This window comes from Haliotis cracherodii, unplaced genomic scaffold (assembly GCF_022045235.1).
Source record: "Haliotis cracherodii isolate W230 unplaced genomic scaffold, xgHalCrac1.p SCAF_22, whole genome shotgun sequence".
In the NCBI taxonomy this organism is placed as follows: domain Eukaryota; kingdom Metazoa; phylum Mollusca; class Gastropoda; order Lepetellida; family Haliotidae; genus Haliotis; species Haliotis cracherodii.
Genome location: NW_027266278.1, coordinates 11,944,811 through 11,968,347, shown reverse-complemented (window position 1 = coordinate 11,968,347; position 23,537 = coordinate 11,944,811). Strand labels below are relative to the sequence as shown.

General features: G+C 38.2%; 1 protein-coding gene and 1 pseudogene across 1 annotated transcript; one reads left to right on the top strand and one right to left on the bottom strand.

Moving 5' to 3' along the window:
• Nucleotides 1–6,103: 6,103 nt before the first annotated feature.
• Nucleotides 6,104–7,835, bottom strand: LOC139471210 (uncharacterized protein RP689-like). Its single transcript, XM_071253496.1, has 2 exons — nucleotides 7,801–7,835; nucleotides 6,104–7,476 (listed from the first exon to the last, which is right to left on the bottom strand). Exon 2 carries the CDS (start codon nucleotides 7,327–7,329, stop codon nucleotides 6,580–6,582), a length of 750 nt encoding a protein of 249 aa, XP_071109597.1. The 5' UTR covers nucleotides 7,330–7,476; nucleotides 7,801–7,835; the 3' UTR covers nucleotides 6,104–6,579.
• Nucleotides 7,836–8,126: 291 nt separating this feature from the next.
• The window catches only part of LOC139471209 (probable UDP-sugar transporter protein SLC35A4), a 37,712-nt pseudogene continuing 22,301 nt past the window's right edge, over nucleotides 8,127–23,537 (top strand).

The window sequence follows — 23,537 nt, the reverse complement described above, 5'->3', positions numbered from 1 at the left end:
GAATTTAGAATATCAATAGCGAAAAACAGTCACCATATGGGATGTACATGTATAACTTGTCTTCCAGCACCACGCTTGTGCCGAGGCCCGTGGTCATAAAACTAATCGGTCCTATAAAAGGAGCAACAATGTACTTGCTATGGTTCACTCCCAATTGTCAGACGACCTAATCATCGGACAGACCAGTCAAGTGCGACCAGTGTACCTGCCTGGTCTTACCTCCTAATTACTGAGCTGTCCAATACTGTCATACTGAGTGATAGAGATTAACCAGATTATGATTGTGTTGTAAGTTGCGTTTGATCTGTGTTGGGTTGCAGTTGTTTTATTAGGCAAGACCAGGGGTCGTTTTTTCAATGAAACCTTTCAACCGTTGAGTTTGTTTTGCATTCATGTCATTAAATACATTGTTAGGTAGAATAATAACACGTTATATAGATTAAACATCTCCCTAACCTGAGTATAATCTCACATGTACTCTAAGTACCGTACTATATTACTTTGAGGAGACATTGAGTAGGCATTGTATGCTGTCGGAATGACTTTACGCAAATCCCTGCGTCAATGGACCCGTGAAGATCCGGGGTAGAACAGATCTTCAACAACCCATTCTTGGCGTAAAAGGGGACAGCGCTTGTCGTAAGAGGCGACTACCGGGATCGGATGGTCAGGTTCGCTGACCTGGATGATGCATGTCACCGTATCCCGATTGCGTGGATCGATGCACATGATGTCAATCACTGGATTGTCGGGTCCAGACTCGATTATTTACAGACCGACGTCATATAGCTGAAATATTGCTGAGTGCGGCGTTAAACAACTAACAAACAAACAAAACTTTGAGGAATTCACAACAATCACTATGACGAGGTATGCATATCTTGCAATAAACCTGAATCCAGTTACTGGAATGTCAAACTCCGGCTTGGTTAAAACAAGAATTGCAGTTCGATCCGCTACATGTTGTAGATCACCTGTAGTCAAGAGATGCAATACCGAGGAAGGATTGTCAATTTATGAGGAACAAACAACTACTCCAACATATATAAACAGATAACAATGAAATCATATCATGTACGAAAATAGAAATCATATCAACACAAAAAGAGAAAGTGTACGAGTACCAAAACTTGCAATAGATATGTGTACCCTACGTACACACATGAGTCCCATTCGACAGTCTACAACATCCGAATAACTGGCAAACAAGTTTGGGTACCCCTTGTGTTCAAGCAAGTTATTTAATTCAATAATTTTGTATTAAAGTCCTTTTCAATTTGTTTTCACCATTTTACCCTATTCCATTCCATGCATGTTTATGTTGCTACATCTTATTGTTCATGTTCCCAAGTATTATAAAACACTTTAATGTCTCTCCTACACACTGACACCGCATCAAATATATTTGTGTACCGATTACATAACTCTTACGGACAGGGTGGGGTGGTAGTTCACCGGACGACACTGTGTATATTGGGCGGCTCCTTTGATATCTCCTCCAAACATACCTTTATTGAATGACCCATTAAACGATGATACACATCTCGTTGAATATATCAAGGCCCTAATTCATCTTTCATAAACTTTTTTTTGTCTTGCCACATATCAACGAAAATATGTAATACATGTATCCACAAAAAAAAAATACATATACAGGCTAGGTACTTGCCCACAGCAACACCTGCATAACTGTTTATTCGCGCGTGGTGTGGTAGATCGTAACTGACCGAGAGCAGGTATTGTAGAATCACCTGTAAATAATGCCGACACTGTAATTTGATACAACGTACTAATGAGAATTATCATAAGAAGGCTGTTTTTTTTCTTCTGAACTGTTACCATTTTCATACCAAAAATGACAATGCATTAAAAGTTGCATTAGTGTTATAATATTCACTCAATCGCCTGTAAACATCGCACCGCATATAATGAAATAATTATTTCGAGATAACAATGAAATCATATCATGTACGAAAATAGAAATCATATCAACACAAAAAGAGAAAGTGTACGAGTACCAAAACTTGCAATAGATATGTGTACCCTACGTACACACATGAGTCCCATTTGACAGTCTACAACACCCGAATAACTGGCAAACAAGTTTGGGTACCCCTTGTGTTCAAGCAAGTTATTTAATTCAATAATTTTGTATTAAAGTCCTTTTCAATTTGTTTTCACCATTTTACCCTATTCCATTCCATGCATGTTTATGTTGCTACATCTTATTGTTCATGTTCCCAAGTATTATAAAGCACTTTGATGTCTCTCCTTCCTAATCTAACGTTAATACATGTCAGGTTATTACCATCATCTAATACACAAGAGATGATACCAAGACATATTCAATTCGGTTTTATGGTCTATGCGGTCTTACAATTGATTTTATTAGTCTATAAATCTTATGTCTAGTACATATTTTCACAAACAGGACTGTTAGCTGATATAAGGAAGGTAACATCCAGTTGAATTCCCAGTTGACGTATTTACTCTTTTTTTTTATCAAATATGAGGACTGTATACAACATACGTTAGTCTCTCAACGACGTTTCTACAATTAATATTTTGAATAAGCCGTTGATATGCCAGTTGTGACAGGGATGATGGTATGGTAGCTGTAGCAGACAGATTGACAGTCGTTGTTACGTGCGTCACTAGGTAATTAGTACGACATTGACCTTGTTGATTGTAACTACACTTTGAGGATTACCTCTGTGGTCAGTGGCGGACGTAATTCAAACTCCTTACACACTGACACCGCATCAAATATATTTGTGTACCGATTACATAACTCTTACGGACAGGGTGGGGTGGTAGTTCACCGGACGACACTGTGTATATTGGGCGGCTCCTTTGATATCCCCTCCAAACATACCTTTATTGAATGACCCATTAAACGATGATACACATCTCGTTGAATATATCAAGGCCCTAATTCATCTTTCATAAACTTTTTTTTGTCTTGCCACATATCAACGAAAATATGTAATACATGTATCCACAAAAAAATTATACATATACAGGCTAAGTACTTGCCCACAGCAACACCTGCATAACTGTTTATTCGCGCGTGGTGTGGTAGATCGTAATTGACCGAGAGCAGGCATTGTAGAATCACCTGTAAATAATGCCGACACTGTAATTTGATACAACGTACTAATGAGAATTATCATAAGAAGGCTGTTTTTTTTCTTCTGAACTGTTACCATTTTCATACCAAAAATGACAATGCATTAAAAGTTGCTTTAGTGTTATAATATTCACTCAATCGCCTGTAAACATCGCACCGTATATAATGAAATAATTATTTCGAGATTTCGTTAGAATGTGAGATATTCAGCTAGACGTTATGCTATGAAAGACGAATCGGTTTTTTTCCCCATTAAAATACGCGCACGTGTACCTGTATATTTCATATCTATTTTTTACTTAATTTCCCAGTGTGATGTATCAACGAGACATAAAATGGGAAGTGAAATAGAAACAAACTAAACTTTAATTCGTTGAAAAATAACGCCAATGAATTGGTGTACACGAGCATGAATTTGTATGATAAACTGTCAAAACGTTTTGAGAGATAAGGCCGGGTTCATTAAAGATCTTTGCAATATGTAAAAAAGGTGAAATTTGTAAAACTTCTGCAAAGGAAACATCCAACCAAAGGCCCTTTTAATATAATAATGTGATATAATACATAGTGTGTAGTTAATTCTTTAAAGGGACTGACGAAAACATGGGCGAAATATTTTAATAACGCCAAAAATCAGTTGAATTTAGTTAAAATGAGTTGAATCATGTGTCATGCTTATAATCCCTTAATGTATTTGCGAAACTAAAACCTGTGAGCAAAGGAAAATATGCTCGCCCCTGGGCCAAACCTTTTCTCGCCCATAGGCAAAATATTTCAATATCGCTATAAAATCGTTAAATTAAGTTAAAATGAGTAAAATTTTGTGTATGATAATTGATGGAATACAAGCTAAGTAGTTGCGAAACAAAAACATGAGTTTTAAGTAAAGGAAAATATTCTCGCCCATGGGCCAAGCCTTTTTCTCGCCCATGGGCGAACTATTTCAATATCGCTATAAAATCGTTGAATTAAGTTAAAATGAGTTAAATTTTGTGTATGATACTTGATGGAATACAAGTTAAATATTTGCGAAACAAAAACATGAGTTTTGTGTAAAAGAAAATATTCTCGCCCATGGGCCAAACCTTTTTCTCGCCCATGGCGGGCGAACTATTTCAATATCGCTATAAAATCGTTGAATTAAGTTAAAATGAGTTAAATTTTGTGTATGATACTTGATGGAATACAAGTTAAATATTTGCGACACAAAAACATGAGTTTTGAGTAAAGGAAAATATTCTCGCCCATGGGCCAAACTTCGCCAATGGGCAGGCCCATGGGCCAAGCCTTTTTCTCGCCCATGGTGAACTATTTCAATATCGCTATAAAATCGTTGAATTAAGTTAAAATGAGTAAAATTTTGTGTATGATACTTGATGGAATACAAGTTAAATATTTGCGAAACAAAAACATGAGTTTTGTGTAAAAGAAAATATTCTCCCCCATGGGCCAAACCTTTTTCTCGCCCATGGGCGAACTATTTCAATATCGCTATAAAATCGTTGAATTAAGTTAAAATGAGTTAAATTTTGTGTATGATACTTGATGGAATACAAGTTAAATATTTGCGACACAAAAACATGAGTTTTGAGTAAAGGAAAATATTCTCGCCCATGGGCCAAACTTCACCAGTGGGCAGGCCCATGGGCCAAGCCTTTTTCTCGCCCATGGGCGAAATATTTCAATGTCACTATAAAATCGTTGAATTAAGTTAAAATGAGTTAAATTTTGTGTCATGATACGTGAAGGAATGCATTAAAATATATTTGCGAAACAAACACATAAGTTTTGTGTATTGGAAAATATTCTCGCCCATGTGCCAAACCTTTTTCTCGCCCATGGGCGAACTATTTCAATAAAGGAAAATATTCTCGCCCATGGGTCAAACTACGCCAATGGGCAGGCCCATGGGCCAAGCCTTTTTGTCGCCCATGGGCGAACTATTTCAATATCGCTATAAAATCGTTGAATTAAGTTAAAATGAGTAAAATTTTGTGTATGATACTTGATGGAATACAAGTTAAATATTTGCGAAACAAAAACATGAGTTTTGTGTAAAGGAAAATATACTCGCCCATGGGCCATACTTCCTTAGTATGTTCCCATGAAAACAGCATGCTTATTTTTGTAAATACCTTTGACCGAGACTGGGAAAAGACAGTAGAGTTTCTGGACTTTTGGGTTTCCAGAATTAAAATAGGACATGTTATATGAATTGTTACCCTGTGAATAAGGTCAGGTGAAATGAGGTTTAACGTCGCGTCGTAGATTATAGCACTAATATTGCGACATGTGTGTGGGGCTGCTTTTATTTGTCCGAACTGATGCCGGTTTTATACTGCTAGCACACTTAGATACCATGAATACATTAAGACACAGTATACTGACTCCAAGCCGACCAGTCTTTGTTTTAGCCCCTTAATGCCGAGCGCCAGGCAGAGAAATAACAAGTACCACATTTCAACGTCTTTTCATACGACGCGACCGGGGATCGAACCCCGGGCCTTCTGCTCTCCGGGCGGACGCTCTTCCACAAGACCACGGAGATTGTCTCTCAGCCTCACTGACAATGTGTTCTGATCTTGTGATCTTGTCAATCACAGGTCACGAGAATGATCCTTTGTGTCAACCTGTCTTGGTGGACTCTCAAAATGGGCCACTAGCTCACAGCGTGACCGAGTTTTTAGCCGCATTAGCGAAACATTTAATATATTGTATGCGACGGTCAGTTAGTACATTATCTACATTCAGTTCACTTTCAGTATATTCATATTAATTTACAGTTAGAAGGAAATTGGTGTTATAAGAAAGCTAAGACACTAGCACAAAGTTCCCATGACTGCATGCTTCTGCCCGGTCATCTTGTTTTACAGAGGTTACCGAATCATTGTGAATCGGGCTATTTTAATCTTTAATTGTTGGACGAGTAGTGTAGACCTATTCAAAATAAGAAAATAGAAAAATGACCATTTTTTAATTCAATAAATTAGCAATTACACTTTTGTCAGGTAGATTATTTTAAATAACAAACCTAACAAACATGATATTAAAAATATACAGCATGCACATCTTGTTACAAAATTATATTCAACATCTGGCACCTACTATTCGAATAAAGTCCAAAGCCTTTGTATTTTGCCAGACTCTTGTAGAGAATCATAAAGATAAAACCAACGTTATCTTTAATACACTGTACAACAGTTTTTAGAACATATTTTGTATTTGAACTACAAACAAATAAAGTCAATATATAGCTGGAGGTGTTTATGAAATAACAATGCGTTCATATACATGTTATACCGTTTCATAACGTGTCATATTCATGTTTATAACGTGATGAGAACGCAAGATAAAGGATTCATGAATAGAAACAAATGTAATTTGCCTTCACATAAGTAATTAATGAAGGTTTATGGGGAATCTACCTTCGAACAGTCCTCACCATATTTCTAGTTATAGACTTTACTACTTTGATCCCTGTCATAGAGGAAGAACTCTCCAATGCGTGTATTATTCCTCTCGAGAATCTCCATGGTACCATTAGAGCTGTTTTCCCGCCGAACGAATGGATAGATGGCCTTCAACAGGTCACACTGCAGAGTTGCCTGTTTGCTAGCAGGGATAGTTCGCTCCCATCTGTGATCATAGGGCGTATTCTGACAGACACTGATACTATAGGTTTGGAGTATGACGTCTTTTGTATTTCTCGGCGTGGGTAGAAGGAGGCCCATGAAAGGTCGCTTGCCGAGAGGAAATACGTCAGTCCGTTTAAACACAAAACGACGATATCGTCGATCGTAGTCACGAATGTGAGTCCTATTTTCTGTATAAAAGCTAATGTCTATAAACGGCCATTTCCACGAATACCGAGGTATTTTGTAAGATCTACGATGATAAAACTTCCATCTGAGAGAACTTCGTCGATTGATAATAAAATGTGGTGCTAGTTTTGACAGTGAGGTGACCAATCGTTGTGCATCCTTAGCTCGCACCACAAGGTCAAGGTCGTCATCCCAAGGAATCATGCCGTGATGACGATAAGAACCAAGCAAGGAACCGGAATACAAAAAATATGTAACGTTAGGTGCTACGGCTTTCATAAACGTTTTGAGTAGGATTTCAAAGGAGCGTTTCTCTTTTCCAGTTATCATGACATCAAAAAGTTTTATTTTCCTCCTTATTTCATTTGTGTCGAGCATGCTGCTGGCAGTTTCTGGTATCTGTGTGCCAGGAGGCCATGGCAGGATATTGCTGGTGGTTGCTGGTACTTTTGCACCCCGTTGCTGTGGACCGGGAAAAGATGGCAGGGTGCTGCTGTTGGTTACTGGTACTTTTGAACCCCGTGTCTGTGAACCGAGGAAACATTGCAGTGTGTTGGTAATGGTTGTTGGTACAGTTACAACATTGTAGCTGAATACGACGATGCATGTTGTTACCGCTGTCACACACATCATATATCTACTTGCTCTCCTGATGGCCATAACATCCTGGAATGAAATGTATGTATAAGAGGCAGGTACATAGCAATATGTTACTGTGCATTTGAAACCAAGTATGAACCAGGAATATCATCACTGCACCAGCACACAAATCTAACTCCGTTTGTTCTAAAAGATGTTTGCAAAATGGTGAGCAATTCCTGCCCAATCAGTGACATCCGTCATACTTACTGATGTCCTTAGTTGCGAAGCCTTTCCGAACAGACGCTACGTGAACGTAGTAAATATTATAATATGTAGTTCATATGCGCGTCATCTTTATAAACTAGTTAAAATAGGATGTGCGCATGTTTGCAAAATTTGCATTGTTCAGGGACGTGGCCTCTTCAGTCAGAATGCTTTAGGTGGAAAATTGTATTCAGAAATCGGATAGGGGGCGTGCGCTATGTGTGGTGAGTGACAAGTACAAACGATGACAGGTGAAATGATTGACGGCTTTGACGATGAGGCAGCCTATACTATTGGGTATCAGCTGGTGTGGCAGATGGCACAGACATATCATGCGTGTTAATCATGATTCAGCAGTGTAGATGTTGATGAAGAACGCGTGGAGCTCGATGCAATTCGTTACACAATGGCACAGGTAATAATCGTATTTTAGGAAGTTGTGTAAAGTATATTTTATATTGTCATGTCATGACGTAATTTGAAAAATAGTGTGTTAATGGCATGTGTTTCCTTTTTTCAGGAGTCACAGAAAGTGGAGTCGGAGTGTGTGTCTTTCATCAGCGATGACAAACATGTGTTCAGGCCCCTGCTATGGGGAATTCTACTGGTCACTGAGTGAGTGTCATGTTTTTACCGTTTGAAACAACCCACGCAATAAGTATGCTGAAAACGTATTCATCTAAAAAGCAAAAACACGACTCTTTGTAACTCAAATACTGAGCAGTCTAAGATGCGTCCGTTAGGTGCGCGATGACCCGTTTATCGTGCGTTCGAATTTCAAATTGAACCTGATTATGGTCCTTGGCTCGTCAGCACCATGCGTCTGTTCTACGAAGGTTTCACAAAATCAAATATTGACGACCTCCATTACCCTGTTAACATTGCATTACTGGGCCAATATTAACGTTATAAGGTGGTAATGTGCCGTTATGTGCCGTAATGTGCCGATACTGGTTAGCCGGTAATGCCCGCCTACAGTTTGCCTTGTTACGTTGACACTAGATGGTCTTTAACCGTTACTGATCCAATGCTTGCATGGCACAAGTGGGCCACACTGATACGTGCCCGGTATGGGTTAACTTCCATAACAGATATTAGAAGTTCCTTGCATAGTTTCCAATACTTCACCCTTGATAAGTGTACCAGTTAAATACATATATATGACACGTCCCATATCAATTCTGGAAACTCATTTGTCCAGAAACTCTCCATGCTGTGGCCAGTCTCTGTCAAAGGTATTTACAAAAATATGTTTTCAAGGGTACATAAACAGGAAGAAAAAATGTAAAAAGTTGGGTTTTTTAAAACTCAAAACTATGTCGCCCATGGGTGAAAATATTTTCCTTTGCTCAAAACTCATGTTTTTCATTGGCAAATACAATTTAACAAGCATCATGACACATGATTCAACTCATTTTAAATCAATTCAAATGATTTGTAGTGTTATTAACATATTTCGCCCATGGGCGAGAATATTTTCCTTTGCTCAAAAATCATGTTTTTCTTTGGCAAATACATAAATGTTTGTCCACAAGCAGCGTGACATAAGATTCAACTGATTCATGGGCGAAGAGTGGCCCATTGGGGAGGATATTTTCCTTTGCTCAAAACTCATGTTTTTCTTTGGCAAATACAAAAATAAATTCCATAAGCATCGTGACACCTGATTTAACTCATTTTAACCACCAATAAAACACCACAATTTGTTTAAAGGGTTTGAATCAGATTTCCATATTGGAATAAAGCAACAAAATCCTTTCCACATCCATAAAGCAGAGTCGATTGTACGACTCAGACTATATCAAGAGCTTGTGTTTATGAATCACTATCAAAGGTGAAAAGGTTCGCGTATCCTACCCCACCGGTGGCGCCCGTCACAAACACATGCAAAGGCAAGTCAATTGTTCACCTGAAAAAAACAATGGAACATACAGTACAAGTCAAATTAAGGAATTGCATCGGACATCCTTTTTGTCATTAATGCATCAAATTTGAAAATGTCCTCGGCATGTCTGCCATAAAACGTTTTGAAAGCTTTACTGGGGCTTTGAATGATGTAACCTTGATCAAACAACTTCTGAGCAGAGTCGTGTGACACTATCTGAAATCATGTTGGAAAGAGAATGCCCGACTGTATCTCAAAAGTTGTGAAATGCTGCTGAAATATTGTTCGGCGTGAAGGGAAAAAGACCTCCTCCGTGGCGAAGTGGTAGAGCGTCCGCCGCGCCGAGAGCGGAAGGTCGGGGGTTCGATCCCCCACCACGCCATACCAAAAAGCGTAAAAAAATGGTACATTGTACTTGTTGTTCCCTGTCTGGCGCTCGGCATTAAGGGGCTAAAGCAAGGACTGGTCGGATCGAAGTCAGTATACTGTGTCTGAGTAGGGTATTCATGTTAAACTGCGGCATGGTATTTCAGTGGGCCAGCGCTATCAAATCGGCATCAGTTCAGAGTAGAACAGGCAGCCTCACACACACACACACACACACACACACACACACACACACACACACACACACACACACACACACACACGTGCTTGAACGTCGCTATATAGTGCAATAGTCTTGAACGCAACGTTAAACTAAATTTCAGTTCGACACACCACTCCTCACCATATTGGAAAAACAATTGAAGGCTATAACTCAGCTATTGCCATAAAAATACATCTGTCTGTTATATGTTTAGTTGGTGTAAGAACTCTACACCGAACAACAAAAGTTCCTTTGACATTGAATAAGATTTAATGCAAAGTTATGTTTTTCACCAAAACTGAAACAATTTCGGTTTGCAACAGATAAAAGACTCCTGTAAGTGTTCAAATGGTTTAATTTGCCATACTGACTTCAGAAAATGCGTGATTTCATAAAAAAAAACATGGAGATGCCAAAATGTCAATTTAAAAATCAATAGCGTGTGTGTCCACCTCTGGTTGCGATTCAAGCAACACATCTTCGTCTTATGGAATGGACCAGGCGTCGCAGTCCTGCGGGATATCTGTCCATATCTGCTGGAGCATGTTTCGAAGTTCCTGGAGTGTCTGTGGACCACGCGGTTGACGACGAAGGCGCCGATCCATCTCATCCCACATGTGCTCGATTGGTCAGAGATCAGGGGAGCGAGCCGGCCAGGGGATGACATTCACGTTGTTTTGTTGAAGAGAATCCTGAACAAGTCGAACAATATGAGGCCGGGCATGTCATGTTGAAAGGGAATGCCTGGGCCATGACGACGCAAAAACGGTAGAACAACAGGGCGATGATCTCGTCGCGGTAGCGCTGTCCATTAAGATTTCCCTCTACCGCTATCAAATGGGGCCTCTGTCTTGCTGTAATCCTCCCCCGCCCCCATACCATAACGCTGCCGCCCAGGAACCGATCTTCTTCCATGACGCAATGATTGACATAACGTTCACCTCGACGTCGGTACACTCGAATCCGTTCATCGCTGTGAGTGAGTGAGTGAGTTCATATTTAATGTCACATGGGCACTATTTCAGTCATATCGTGACTTGAGCCAGTTTTGCATTTATATTATATATATAAAAACCTGTCGTCGAAGGACAGTACAACAACTAGCAATATATCACAGATTATAATTGTAAAACTAGTTCTAGAACAATAAAATGATCAGATTATTACAGACGATACAATATCAAAACGGGCTGTAGATCGTCAGCAACCAAAGTTAGGCCACCATACCAGGGGCCATGGGGTACTTGGCACCCAAGTAGGATTTACACCATTCCCCTGGCCACTGACGATGATCAGAATGATTAGCCAAACAGTTAAAATCAACAAAAATACTGTGATTAAACTCACAGAGAAATGAAAAAATACTTTGAATGATAGCGGACTTACGTACCTTCCAAGGGGGACAATTGTTTTACAATACTTCAACCCCCTGTGAAGGGACAGCCACTAACTATCTCAGTTATGAATTCATTCTACCAAATTAAAAATCCTTTACTTTATACTATACATATTACAATCAAAGTTCATCTATCAATTCTATTTCTTTAAAAAAAACGATGATTAAATGAGCACTGATTTGATTAAATAATATCCTTTATGAATGTAATTTTGAAATACTTATCCCTTGTAATGGAAAAATCAATGCAGTCAAGCAGGATATGCTTGACTGTGATTCTTTCATCACAAGGGATGCAGAATAGAGGAGCCTCACCTTTTAAGATATATTCATGAGTCTACCTGCTATGGCCAATACGACATCGTCGTATTATGACCTCTTCAAATCTGGACTGTCAGCCCAACCAATATTTGGTTTTATTGCATGTAATTTATTGATACCTACTTGGGTGGTCCATTTCTTTTGTATAAGATCTTTGATGTAGGATTTTATAACAGGTTTATAATCAGTGTACGGGATCAGAAGTGGTGTCACAGATTTGTTGAGTGCTGTTTTTGCAGCAGCGTCGGCCATTGTGTTACCTATAATTATATTGTGTTCCCAACATGGCTTGGTAACCCAATGTCGCATTGGCCAGTAGCAAAGTTATTATACAATTCAACAATTTCAATGAAAAGTTGATGTGTGCATGACAAGTTTTTAATAGCCTGAAGGCAGGAAAGAGAATCTGAAAAAAGTATGTACTGTTTATGTTTGGTTTGGCTGTTGATATATTTAAGTGCTGTTAAAATAGCATTTGCTTCCGCTTTGAAAATAGAACAGTTATCAGGTAATCTGGATGAGATAGTCCTGGATCCAATGACAGTGACGCTTGCAAGAGTGTCACCATCCTTGGATCCATCTGTAAATATAGATTTGTAAGTGTCATATTTGCTTCGTAATTCAGATTTGTGTCAGATTTCTTTAGTTTAGTTAAGGTTAGGTTCACCTCTGGCTGGACACATTGCCATGATGGAGAAGAGAAAAGCTGAGTGGGGGCTATATTTTCAAGATTTATTTTAGCAGCAGAAATATGAGAGTGTATTCTTATTCCTAGAGGTGGAATAAGTGATGATTTTCTATTATAAGTCATATATCTTCATAAAGTGGATTAAAAACACAGTTGTAAGCTGGATTGGATTTTGAAGAATGTAATTTAGAAATGTACTGTAAAGATTTAATGCGACGTTGCATAGGGAGGGCTCATCAGCCTCCACATACAGACTCTGTATTGGAGAAGTACTAACAGCTCCAAGGCAAAGTCTCAGGCCCTGATGATGAACAGCATCCAGTTTTTAAAAATGCTTTTACAAGCTCCACCATATACGATGGAGCCATAATCCAATTTAGAGTGGATGAGCGTTCTGTAGAGTTGGAGGAGGGTTTTCTGATCCCCTTCCCACTTCGAATTTGAAACGTCTTTCAAGAGATCAAGTGCCTTTGAACATTTAGTTTTTAAGTCATTAATATGTGGTAGAAAGGTCAAGTGATGGTCAAATATAATACCAAGGAACTTGGGTTCTTTTACTATTTTGATAGGAGTTCCATCCAAAACTAAATCGGGATCCTTATTTGGCTTATATTTTCTACAAAAAATGAATGCAATTTGTTTTTGATTCGTTTTTATGAATTTTATTTAAACATAACTGGAGTTGCCTTTTTTAGGAATGATTCTAAACGCACTAGATGATCGATAGTACTCCGGTTCTTACGGAAACCACATTGTATATTTGTAATAAGATTATTGGTTTCTAAGTACCAAACTAGTTGATTATTTATCATGAGTTCCATGGTTTTCCAAACGCAGCTTGTCAATGAAATTAGTCGATAATTTGATGGATCGGTGTGATCACGTCTTGGTTCAGGTACTGGAATAACAATTGCATCACGCCAAGAAGGAGGAAATCGTCCTGACGTCCACATTTCATCAAAAATATTCAACAGTGATTGCAAACATGACTCTGGTAAGTGCTTCAGGAGTTGATAATGTATGTTTTCAGTTCCTGTAGCAGTATCGTGTGCTTGTCCCAGGGCAGTATGTAGTTCATGAAAAGTAAGTATTTCATTGTAATCTTCCCCATTATCTGAATTAAAATCAATAGTTTTCTTTTCCTGCTGCTTTTGGTATTTGCGGGATTTAGGTACATAGTTTGATGAGGAAGAATGTTTAGCCAAATTTTCACCCAGTTCTTTCACAGTATCAGATTTATCAGTTTATAATCAATTCCCGTTTTAAGATGGTGAATGACAGATTTGGTTCCCTTACCTGTGATTTTTTGGATCATGATCCATACCTCAGTGGCATTTAGAAGTTGGTGTGATGAAGTATGACGAGTTCTACGGATGAACAACTTCTTTATTACAATTGGTGCGACGTTTTGGTGTAGATCCTAACACCTTTATCAAGCAAGTGAGCATGACGTTCGCGAATTCATTTTTGAAATGTAAGCTTGCCAAGACCTACGTTTATTTTGCTTGAATGTACGCCGTGCTTTAGCATTTAGAATTTTGAATTTATTTAGATTATGCACCAAAGGATGGCGACGGAAATAATGTTCTGCTTTCTTCCGTGCCTTTCTTGCTTGCTTGCAGTTATCATTTAACCATGGTTCACGAATGTGTGGATTTGCAGAGGACTTGGGGATACATTCATCAGCTATTTTGTATAGTTCATCAGAGAACACTTTTATTGAATCAGGAACATCAACAAAACGATCCGGATTTAATTTGCTCGTACAGAGTAACTCGAAACGAGACCAGTTAGCTTTTGTGAAATTCCATCTTGATGATGGCGGAACATCAGTAGGAGCTATTGTTTGGAGAATAGATGGAAAATGGTCACTTCCGAAGAGGTCGTCGTGGACTGACCATTCGAATTCATTAAGCAAATCTGAGGTTGTAAGTGATAAGTCAAAGGAGGAATAGGTGCCTGTACCTGGATGTAAATAGGTGCTCGAGTTATCATTAAAACGCATAAAGCGTTATCGGAAATGAAATCTTCTAGTATCTTCCCTTTCCGGTTTGAATCAGCACTTCCCAAAAGTGGATTATGTCCATTGAAGTCGCCCATAATAATACAGGGCTTTGGGAGCTGGCCATAGACTGCTTGAAGGTCAGTTTGTTAAAGAGGAGAAGAAGGAGTAACATAAATGGAAGCGTAATGTAAATACAAAGTTTAGAGTTAACCGGACAGCAACATCTTGAAGGGGTGTTTAGAGGAACAGGGCTATGTATAACACCCTGCCTCACCAATACTGAAGGAAAATCTGCGACTGTGCGTGTTCAATGTTCGAATGCATTTTTGCGACAGGCGGTCGTTTATTTTATTAAGATTCCACAAATTCATAAATCACATTGAGTTGCTCGCCTCTTCTCCAGTAGCTCACACTCTCAACTGATGTAGCTGCCTTGGTTAACTGGAGTCAGGATATAACTAATTACAAACTCTGTTCTAATTATGCTAATCGAGGAAGTGCATTATACTGGATGACAAACTTAGTAATCCTTTCACACTATAATCTTTGTTTACAATGAACGCATGTCAAATGACTAAATAAACATCCTTTTTTATTTTCTTAAGTAGAAGTATCACAATGGGCGGTGAACACAACTGTTTGTAGAATGATAGTTTCAGAAAGGAATACAAATACAAATATACAGAAAGGGGTTTAAAATGGTTTCTTTTTTTGCATCCACGCATTGTGCATTGTGCATTGTTCTGCATCAATTCAAAAACTCCTGAATCCTCATCGACTCATGAATACTACGATTTTGACGTTGTCATCTTGATCATCAGAACCATCAAAGGCCGCAAAATACAGTAAGCAACTTTTCTCCCACTTTTCAATTAAGATGTAGACAAGTACAACACGTTTAGTAACGATTTAAAAAATTGTGCGAGTTTCTTAGTGTCAATAATTAGTGAAACAGACGTAAAACAGACATACGAATGGACACGTTATTGACAACAATCCTATATATTTTAGTAACAATGATTAGTTGGAGTGACTAGTATATATTTGCAAAAAATAGATTTATAAAAGTTCAGCTTATTAAGTACAATACACCCATCAAATAGAGCTGCATGTGTCAGGGACCAAATCTAGATAGCGCCAACATCTTGAACTGCTGCGCCTGAAGTAGGTAACGTTTCTAGCTCTTACGTCGAGTAAAATCAGAAATGATTCGCGTGATACATATATGATGTACATATATGTGAACAGCCTCTCGTTATAATTGCCCTTTAATTGAAGTCATCTTACTATTTGATCGTTTATGCCACACAAAGCACTAAGTACCGTAATAAAAATACGGAAAAATGAACAGATTAATCTCATGGACATATATTCAAAAATGGTAGCATAACGAATGAAGTAATTTTTTAATTTCCTTTCCAATAATACTGTTTAGATGAAACACCGTTAGCAACTTGAATGGGAATAAACAGTGGTAGCTGTCACTAGCCAAAGGATACTAGACTATACAAGAACAGTTTTAGCATCTCACACCGTCCCGACAGGCGCCAACCTCTCAAATATTGCACAACATATATTGATGGCGTAATATGATATTAATATTACATTGTTTCTTGAATACTATGCGAAGAATATTTTGTACGATGGCAAGATTCAAAACAAGTATCATTATCTTCTTTGCGAGGAATTTAGAAGTTGGAGTACTGAGAGAGGATAAGATCTGTGGATGAACAACATCACTTGCTTGATAATGGTGTTACAACATACACCTAAGCGTCGCTCCTTACTGTAATAAAGACGTTGTTCATCAATATATCTTATCTCCACTCAGTTTTCATTATCGCTAAAATTAGACAAAAATGTAATAATGGTTTAGCATTCAATGTTATCAATATTAATTAACACAAGTATTGTGGTAGCACAGCTAGTCCCTGTAAAAATTTCATTTAAAAAAAATAAATAAAAAATCAAAGCGCACAGGGAAATTGAGCGAGGCTCAATTCGAACGGTATTCCCATGTTATGTTCTGTTTTTCTGAAAATGTACATGAAGCGGATTGGTCAAGAAGTTTATATGAAGACCACTCCGGAATACAATGATTCAAAAATGCATACATGATATTGTAAATATATCTAGATTTTTAGACAGCATAATGCATAGATAATATTCCAACAGTCATTACATGATATCAATAAAATCGACCTGATGTCAAGCACATGTTATTTGACAAGATTGCAATAGTCGTGAATTATAGGTGGATATGTTTGAATTTCCCCTTAGGACTGTGGTGAATGAATTATGGCTCAATTCGGAGTAGCTAGTTCAAGAAATGGATTGGATAAATGATAAACATGTAAGGTTCACTCCCAGACATCCCATTAGTCTTTAGTCTTTAGACTTAAGAATGGAAAGGCTACAGGTGTGGATGATATTCCTGCCGAAGTGTTAAAAAAATTTAAGTTCAGTTGATTTGTTTTACAGAATTATTAATTATTGCTTTGTAAATGGAACTGTACCAGCTATGTGGAACAGCGATATATCCATCCTATTCCTAAGATCGGTATGAAGGATTTTAGAAACCCTTTGTATCATTGTAACATCTATTCCTAACAAATATATGCTTATGTACTCAATTAAAGACTGAGTGGCTTGAAAAGGACAATATCATAGCTGATAAGCAAACTTATTTTAGATCCAAATGAGACTGTATTGATCATTTATAGGTTTTAAAGTCTTTAGTTCAGTATAGAAAAAAAAAACAATCGACCTTTGTTACATTTGTTGATGTAAAAAAAAACTTCAACACCGTTTATAGCGAAGCTGAGGAATATTGGAGTTCGAGGAAATATATTGAATGCTATCCAGTCGATTGTATGTCGATGTCAATTGTACTGCACATGTAGGAGAATTTCTTACAGTACGTTTTACTGTTTAACATGGTGTAAAGCAAGGCTGTAAATTATCCCCAGCTATATTTTCCGTGTATGTTAACGACCTGGCTATTAACAATCTCAATTGTGGCGTACTTGTTGATGAGACTATGCTCTCCATTTTAATGTATGCTGCCGATATTGCATTAACTGCCCCCAATGAATGTTCATTACAATCCATGCTTAATGTACTGCATGAATGGTCAGCACGTTGGCAACTGTCAGTGAATATGAATAAGACAAACGTAATTCATTTTAGAAATCACAACCGAGATCATCGGTTTCATTCCTCTACGCTGGGCAAACACTGGTCTATGTAGAATCATATCGTTATCTGGGACTACGGGTTGACGAGCATCGTTATATGTGAAACTGTGAAAGAGTTTTACAATTCTGCCAGCCATGCTTTGTCTTATTCTGTTGGGTGTATGTCTTATGATGTTTTTATGAAACTGTGTGAAAGTCTTGTGGAGCCGGTAATGTTCTATGGCTCTGGTATATGAGGATAAAACGTTAATCTAATCCAAAATAGAACCTGTAAATTATTTCTTGGTGTTGGTAACGGTACCTCCAGTATAGCCACTAATGGAGACATGGGTCTCTCCTCCCCATTTGTTACATTACATGCTAATGTTTTTAGACTACCCCAAGATTTAATAACAGTACTTGTAACGCTTTGATGAAGAAAATGGTTACTATGTAAAAGTTCATGGAGTACTAAAGTTGTTAAAATTGCCTGTAATCTTAATATTTATGATGTTTTAACTGCTCCAATGTCCCGAAAGAAGAAAATTGCCCATATTAAAAACGTTCTCATAAACAAAGATGAACTGAGCTGGAGAACAGAGTTTTGGAACGATAAACATAACGTTAAGGGCAATACATTAAGAACTTTCATAATCGTAACGTTGTTGCTCCTTATGTTTTAAATACATGGATCACCGTCGCATTTTAGCTAGTTTTAGATCTGGATCGAAACAGGACGATTCACAACCCCCCAACCCTTTTAGAAAATAGAATCTGCCCGCACTGTTTTAAATTTGTTCATAAAAGTTTGTCGAAAATGAATTTCACTTTATTCAATGTTATGTCCTTTATGATCATAGGAGACTTAGATAATGGTCATCTCTTTTGTAACACGTGACGCGTTCATAAAATAACTTCCTCTGTAAGGTTCACACCCAATTGTCAGACATCCCATTTGGCAGGTGACCGAATCATCAGACAGACCAGTCAAGTGTGACCAGTGTATTCGCCTGGTCTAAACTACTAATTACTGTGCTGCTCTCGACTGTGGGCAGAGTAAGCTATTCAAACTCGTTAAGTGATACAGATTAACCAGATTATGATTGTGTAAGTGGCGTTTGATCTGTGTCAGGTTGTGGGTGTGTTGTTAGCACAGAGTAGTTTGTTCAGTGATATAGAATATAGGAAATAAAGAAGATTAATAAAAACAAATCGTTGAGGTTGTTTTGCATCATTTTCATTAAATATATTGTTACACAATCTCACCCACTATAAGTACAGTATTATATTACATTGAGGAATTCTCTAAGATCGCAATGACAAGGTACGCCTATATTTTGCAACCTGAATCAATTCCCTGGAACGTCAAGACCATACTTTGCTCGGTTTAAACAAGAATTGCAGTTAGATCCGCTTTGTCGTAGATAAGTAATAGCGAAGGCCAAACAAACAAAATTTCCTTACATTTCTTAGAGATAGCTACTCTAACATATGTACACAGAGCAGCTAAAGATAAAAAAAAAATATATATATATATATATATATATATATATATATATATATATATATATAATAATGGAGCAGAGAAGCTAAGGATAAATATATATATATATATATATATATATATATATATATATATATATATATATATATATATAATAATGGGATCATCACAAACATAAATTTTATGAATGCTTAAACTCGCAATAGATGGGTACCCTACTCACACACGAGTCCCACAGGAGACTCGTGGCCCAGACAGAAGACGATCACACTTAAACACTTAAAGCAAAGCAAGAACAACAACTTTGAGGAATAGTGTCCTTTGCAATGATGTAATGAAATACATCAAAATGTGTGATAGCACTCGTTTCAGTTTATGTTGTATATATAGTGTCTTTCTGATAATGAAAAAAATATAATTTCTTATGATAACTTTTCCGCCCACTTTATGAGTGGTATGTTCCACATTAAAGTTGATAAGAAATAAATATATCCCGTAAAAATATTTTACTTCTGGTGTATGATTTGATTAAAAGTGCATAATTTATCCTGTAAATTCTCAAAATGTCTGCTTTCTGGCCACTTGGTCTGTTCCACTTTAATGAAAGGTAAACAGGTAACTATTTCTTAACTAACCATACTTGACTAATTCTGACTAAAGGTGTCATACGCATTTTATATTGATCAAACTGTTTTTAAGATCCGTACAAATGTTCTATTTCTTATGTAAAACATAACGAAATACAAATTATTTCATAACATCATATAGTTCTCATAATGAAAATAGTATTAAAGCATTATTGTTACATGCAATAATAATACTGTTCGGTATCATTAGTAAACTTAGCAACCACATATTATGTGAAACCTTCTATAAGAGGTGAAGAAATTCAATGAAGCAGTGGTAAAATCTAACCATATATACAAAATTGTATAGTTTTGGAAATACCAACTATACAAAATTGTATATTTTGGAAATACCAAATATACAAAATTGTATATTTTGTATTTATGGGTATTTTTTCTTGTGATGACACCACAATCTCTTCAAAAGATTTGAATCTGATTTTCATTATCATTTCTATATAAGAAAACCTATTTCAGGCCATAACTCAGCTATTGCTATCGCTGTTTAGTTTGTAGAACTCATATATTACATTTTCAATGATATTACTGTGACCTTAAACATTCACACACTCATTGAGTCATATGTCAGGATAAATCGATTCAAAACAAATATTTCAAAAATATGACACACTGTAAATATACTTTGAGACATATTAGAAAGATAAAACTTGGCAAAACTGATCATCAAGGTTGCAATTAAAGTGTCAAATGTTCTTAAAGTGAAACACAACTCTAGTCTCTGAGAAATGGCATCACAAGTCAGTATCTCGTGTGTCCGCCATGTGCATTGATGACTGCCGTGCAACGTCGATACATGGAATGGATGAGGCGGTTGATGAAGGCCATAGGCACTTGAGCCCACGCTCTGAGGAACGCCTGACGCAGTTCAGTTGCAGTTGTCGGCCTTGGTCGGACGTCATTCAGCCGCCTTTTAATCTCGTCCCACAAGTGCTCAATGGGATTAAATGGGAGTGAGGGTAGGCCAAAGCATGGTTCTGATGCCATTCTGCTGGAGGAAGTCTCTTGTTGCTCTCGCAATGTGGGCACGGGCGTTATCATGCTGAAGCTCGTGGTTGCGGCGACGTGCCAAATGAGGTATTGCTGGTGCTATGTTGCCCACTGAAGGCGGCCCCGGTGATGACGTGGTGTCAGTATGGGTCCTCGGTGTGTCCTGTGACAGAGGAGGTGTCTGCTCGTCAATCGTCGACGCACGGTGTCCACACTAATGTGTCGCTGGTGTGTCCCCATGGTCTGTCGAGCAGTTTCCACAGCAGTAACAAGGCAATCTTGAAGATGCTGTCGCACAATCTGACGATCCTGACGTCGGGTGGCGGTGACCTTTGGTCTTCCACTACGTGGTCGGTCATCTGTAGTATTGGTTGTCTGGTACCGTTGCTGGAGCCTGTACATGGTGGACTTGAAATGCATTGGCTACTTCCTAGGCGGTTTGTCCAGCTTGCAATCGTCCAAGGGCTTGATTTCTGTCGCTGATTTCTTGTCAATTTTGGCATGTGGTAGCCATTCAATAATGAATGCTATCCGATCTGGGTGGATTTTTATAGGGCAACAAATCGGGGAACGCAAGTGCATTTCAATTTGCACAGAACTGACGTGCACGGGTTTACCATGGCCGTTGCTGTGATGCATTTGGGCGATCGGTTTTATTGTTATCTGCTTTGTTTTTTTATCATCAAATTTCATTTTTCCGGACAAGGTAGTGTTAAATTTTAGAAACTCTGACAAAAAATACCCAGATATTTAAATGACACCTTTTCTTGCAATGTTTCTAGGGGTGACGTTTCTTTTGCGGTTCAGTATATAATTGTAAAATAATCGTTGGGATTCCGGGATAGAAAAGACCTCCAGTAACATATGCTTGTCGAAAGATCAGGTTGTAGGATTCGGTGTTTGATCGTACTCTAGCGGTGTGGGACGTTGCTCGTAATTTCAATCACAAGCTTGTCGGGTATAGACTCGATGACTTAGAAGGGACTGTTACATAGTTGTGTGCGGCCAACGTGCGGCCAAAGTGAAGAAGGGGAGTTTTATATGAGGAAGACAATTCAAGATAAGGGCGTAGATACGACTACATGCTAAAGTTGACTGTCAAACACTTTTTTCAAGAAATACGAAATGATAATGGATCTACATTGGTTTGTGTTCCAGTGTATTCATCTACAGCTTTTATACTATTCTGGCGCATCTGTGTCTAGTGGAGGAGAAACTGCCGTTCAGGTCGTCGTCCGTTATTGTCTCCACGGAGGTTCTCAAGGTTTGTTTAAGAGTCGTTGCACAATATTCTATTTTATTGTTTTCAACCATACATATTCTAATTATAACAATGTACTTCCATGACAGATCATGAATTGTTTGATAGGCATTACTTAGAAGTTGACGAATGACAACGTAGACACAATTTATGGATAACAACTTCTTTAATACTGTAAAGGCGACGTTTCGGTACAGATCCATATACCGTGGTCAAGCAGTCTTACTTACATCCATGTATTATTTGCGTTGTAGATTGTCATGTCGATAGCAATGATGTTGCCCGAACTGGGTCGAGGTGACATCACAATGCCGTCACTGTCCAACTGTATCCCATTCGTTGTTCCAGCCGTGCTGTACTGTATCAACAACAACCTCAGTGTTTACATGCAGGTTCAGATGGACCCCACCACCTACCAGGTGATGTTACAGCTTATCGCCGTCGACAGCCTGTGTTCCAATCTTGGGCATAAACCATCGTCCAAGGCTAGCTACCAAACATGCTACACTGTGTCATTTTGTCGTAAGGGAGTCCTGTCGTTAAAGCGTTTGTCTCGCCCAAAACAGGGAATAATTCCCCACATAGGTCCAATGTGCCAAGTCCAGTTTAAGTGATCTTGCCAGAATATTGCTGAAGGTAGCGTGAGATCTCACACGCTTACACAACAACGCTATCCACAAATTGTCTCTCCTTCACAACGAATTATGCAAACGGTCATGATATTTCAATACTGGGTTCTAAATTTGGGTTCCATTTCATGTTACAAGGAGAAGACACAAACATAATTTTCAAATAATTGTCTGCAGATCTTGGGCAACATGAAGGTTTTCAAGCTCGGCAATCCTGTACAGGATCATTCTACAACGGTTAGTAAACTGGGACATAATCGGCCATCTTACTTTAATAGTTTCAGAACCTAACATTTTATTGCAAATGGATGGAGCATAAGGTGTCCAGAAATAACCAGCTGCAATGTATGTGAACTGTTACAATAGACCGATACAGTCTGTCAATCATAATTGGTGCATGCGTCAGTTTGAGCCAATTAGAAGGCCGGGCGCGCTTGCGGATTTGTCAAACTTACCTCCGGGTCAAATGATACCCGAGAAGCGACGTGCCCACGGTTTGTGCTATATTCCCTCTCTATATTCATTAAGTATCGCTTGGATAAGATGTATGCCTTTACCCAAACACACACGTCGGGAGAAAAATGCTTGAGGCTGATCAAGGTGTGCGCGGAAGTCCTCGCTATCAGTTAAATGCGATCTGATTTCGGTTGAT

Coding starts and splice junctions, on each gene's coding strand:
- LOC139471210 (XM_071253496.1), bottom strand. CDS start 7,329: ATGCTCGACACAAATGAAATAAGGAGGAAAATAAAACTTTTTGATGTC.